This window comes from Triticum urartu, chromosome 4A, assembly GCF_056163025.1.
Source record: "Triticum urartu cultivar PI428250 chromosome 4A, HENAU_Tu73, whole genome shotgun sequence".
Taxonomy (NCBI): Eukaryota; Viridiplantae; Streptophyta; class Magnoliopsida; order Poales; family Poaceae; genus Triticum; species Triticum urartu.
Genome location: NC_141876.1, coordinates 111845995 through 111849526, shown reverse-complemented (window position 1 = coordinate 111849526; position 3532 = coordinate 111845995). Strand labels below are relative to the sequence as shown.

The 3532-nt window shown below is 55.6% G+C and overlaps 1 protein-coding gene across 1 annotated transcript; it reads right to left on the bottom strand.

Moving 5' to 3' along the window:
- Window positions 1-472: 472 nt before the first annotated feature.
- Window positions 473-1363, bottom strand: LOC125553637 (uncharacterized). Its single transcript, XM_048717395.2, has one exon. It carries the CDS (start codon window positions 1277-1279, stop codon window positions 800-802), a length of 480 nt encoding a protein of 159 aa, XP_048573352.2. The 5' UTR covers window positions 1280-1363; the 3' UTR covers window positions 473-799.
- Window positions 1364-3532: the final 2169 nt, after the last annotated feature.

Here is a 3532-nt window from a genome sequence, read left to right as displayed (position 1 = left end):
GCTTCTAATTTTTTTTCACTCAGCTGACCTTTTTGAGTGGCGCCCGACACGAAGGCGTCACACCACACTGTGCAACGCCTGACTGACAGACGCTACACGCCTGGCCAGCATCACACCCCAGACTGCCTAAAAATTACTAAGTCAATGTGCAGAGCCTAAGAGCTAGGCGCCACACTATATAGTGTAACGTCTAGCTTCTAGGCGTTACACACTGACTTAGTAATTTTTGGATCACACGGGCGCGACGCTGGCTAGGCGTGCAACGTCTGTCAGTCAGGCGCTACACAGTGTAGTGTGGCGCCTTCGTGTCGGGCGCCACTCAAAAAGGTCATTTGAGTGAAAAAAATTTTAGGGGCAGTTTATTTTGTGAAATGATTTTATCCACATGTTAAAATTGTCAAATTTGCCCTGATCTATAGCCTTGAAAGAGCTTGAACAAAAGGAGTGATCATTATTAGGATTTTTAAGGTACACTCCAATTGCAGCAATATTCCCCACTCCAATTGTAGCAATATTCCCCGCCAGTGAAGGATTGAAATACCTTTTTAGACGCTGAAGGGAGAAAGCGGTTGCAGGCACGCACGCATACTCTTGGCACAATATACTAGTACTATCAACAAAAGGAGCAGCTTTCCCTCAAAAACAAACAAACAAACGGAGCAGCTAAACCATGCACGCATGCACGCACGGCAGTACTCCTACAACTTATACATACGGTACACGTACAAATTCGACCAGCTGGCTTGAGGATGGTATACGGACCAGAACGCAGCAGAGCGACACGCACGCGCGTCATCCATCAGCTGCCCGCCGCCGGCCGGTGCTGCCGCCGCCTCCACGATGCGACGATGGCCACAAGCACGAGCAGCACCGCGGCGGCGGCGCCGACGAACGTGCGCACCGGCATCCCGCTTCGCCGCCTCCTCCTGCCTCTCCTCCTCGGTCCGCGCCTCGATCTCCTCCTTCTGCCGGCTTCTTCTCCCGCAGAGCCAGCATCCTCGCTCCCACTGCTGCTGCAGGTCGACCGGCAGCTGCAGCTTCGATATGCGCCGGGATCCTCGACGTGAACCGCCTCCTCCACCGGCAGCACCGGCCAGTGCTCCGAAGACGCGGACTCCGTCTCGACGTCGCTGTGCTCGACGTGGAGGTGGCGATGATGGCCCGCCGCCAGATCATGCTCCTCCTCCTCCCCCTCCTCCGGCTCGCCGGCCGTGGGGGCTGGCCTTGATCCCGACGACCACCTCATGACGTTAACTCTAGCTAGCTCTCTCAAGGACATGGATGCATGCTTGGTTAGATATGCGGCTCGCTGGGTGTGTGCGTGCAGGTTTGCATAAACAAAAGATGTACGGTTGCCTTTGACCACACGTCTGCACCGATGCTGTCTGTCTGTCTGTTCTTGGCGGCAGAAATCCATCGGATCAAAAAGGAACATCCCAGGCTCTGCGTACGCTCCGGATTGGCTGACTTGGAGAAGAAAAGCCAGCGAAGTTACAGTGTCATTGACTTTGCCCTCCGTGAGCCACCAGATCTGAAAACAACGGCTCAGATCAGATGCTACATTATACATGTCAGCGCCCCTACAACGGCCGGCGTCACTGACGGACCAGGCCCACATGACAGCAGCTTGCGTGGCGTAGCTGCTGCCCAATCTCCACCACGGGCTCGAAGGCCCAACTCCTGCGTCACTAGGCCTGAATGGACCAGGTGAAGCCTAGGCGCAGCGACCACTATTTAAGGCGGGTTCCATGGCTGGCTGGATGGGCATCCAGTGGATCAAGGCAGAACGGCGGCGGTTTACCCTAGTTTCTTCTCTACAGCAAATTCCTCATTCTGTAACCGCAATCCCTCTGTAATCGAGATACTGGACTCGAATTTGTGAATGAGATCGAGCTAGTTCGAGTGATCCCCATCCCGTACCTTACATCTAGTATCAGAGACCAAACCCTCCCCCTTCCACTGTCCACTCTGGCCAAGATCATCGAAACGAGGCGTCTGCGGCAAGCACGATCACAACTCGTCGCCATGGATCCATTGGTTGAAGCCTTCCTCGACCGCCTCGACAACACGCTCAAGGCCCAGAACAAGGTCATCACGGAGATCCAGGCGTCCACAGTCAAGATCGACGACCTCGTCAACAGGCGGACCGATCTGGAGAAACGCGTCTCCGATCTGGGCGACGCGGTGGCGGCGCTTCAGCTCGTGCAACCCAAGGAGAACGAGGGGAACCGGGCGCCAGCACCGAGCCACATCCCGCTAGCGACGACCGGCGCTCACATCGGGGCCGGGATCGGTTCGGTCGACGTTCCTCAAGGGCCAGCAGGCCACGGCGTCTTCACCCTAACACGGGGCTCCCCAGCGGTGTCGTTCCAGACGTCGCCCCCACCCCCGGCATCGGGTCAGTTCAATCCCTTGGCGGCCTCTTCTTCCTCCCTTTCACCCTTTGCACACGCAAGCCAACTACTCTCGGGGCTGGGACAAACCCATTCGCCCATTTCGTTTCCCTAGTTTACGGGAGATAATCCGAATCTGTGGAAGACTCTCTGTGAGCAATATTTCCAGATGTTTGTAATTTTACAATCATTTTGGGTCCCTTGGCTGCTCTGAATTTTCCAGGCGCCGCCTCTGTTTGGTTACAATCCATTCAGAAGCTACTCGGGGATTACGATTGGGATGCATTTACCACACTTCTCTGTACCCGCTTCGGGCGCGATCAACATTAAACGCTGATCAGGTAGTTTTATACTGTCCGCCAAACTACTTCAGTCGCTCAATACATAGAGCAATTTGAATTGATCATCAATCATTTATCCTCCTATTATGATACAATTCACCCCTTCTACTTTCTGACCCGTTTTATCGAGGGCCTACGAAAGGATATACGAGCGGTGGTGCTCGTCCAGCGGCCGCCGGACCTGGATACAGCGTGTGCGTTGGCCCTTCTTCAGGAGGAAGTGGCCGACGGCGTTCTCGGAAACCCGCCGTGACCACCGGAGACTGCATCACGCACGGATACTCCCCTGCCCCTGCCTCCTCTTCCGGCGCGTCTGGTGCCCGTTGCGCCTGCAGCAGACCGCCGTGGCACCGATGCTGCACGAGCGGACATATCAAAGATCAAGGCTCTCAGGGACTACCGACGTGCTCGAGGATTATGCTTCAAGTGCGGGGGACCGAATCATGTCTGCCCAACCACCATTCAGCTGCACGTGGTCGAAGAAATGCTAGAGCTCTTCGGTGTTGAGACCATTAACGACGCCAAGGGTGAAGTCCAACAAGTCCACGCTATCTCGCGCCCAACTCTTGATGGCGGCGCTTCACCCAAAGTGTTTCAACTGCTGGCCACCATGCAAGATCAAGAGGTGCTCATATTGGTTGATAGTGGGAGCTCCACGTCTTCCATCAACTAACGGCTGGTCGGGCGCCTGTCAGGCGCCCCAGCTGTGTGTCACCCTTGTCGGGTCAAGGTGGCCGATGGGGGTGAACTACTCTATTCGGCCTCTATCCCCGCTTGCCACTGGTCGTCCCAAGGACT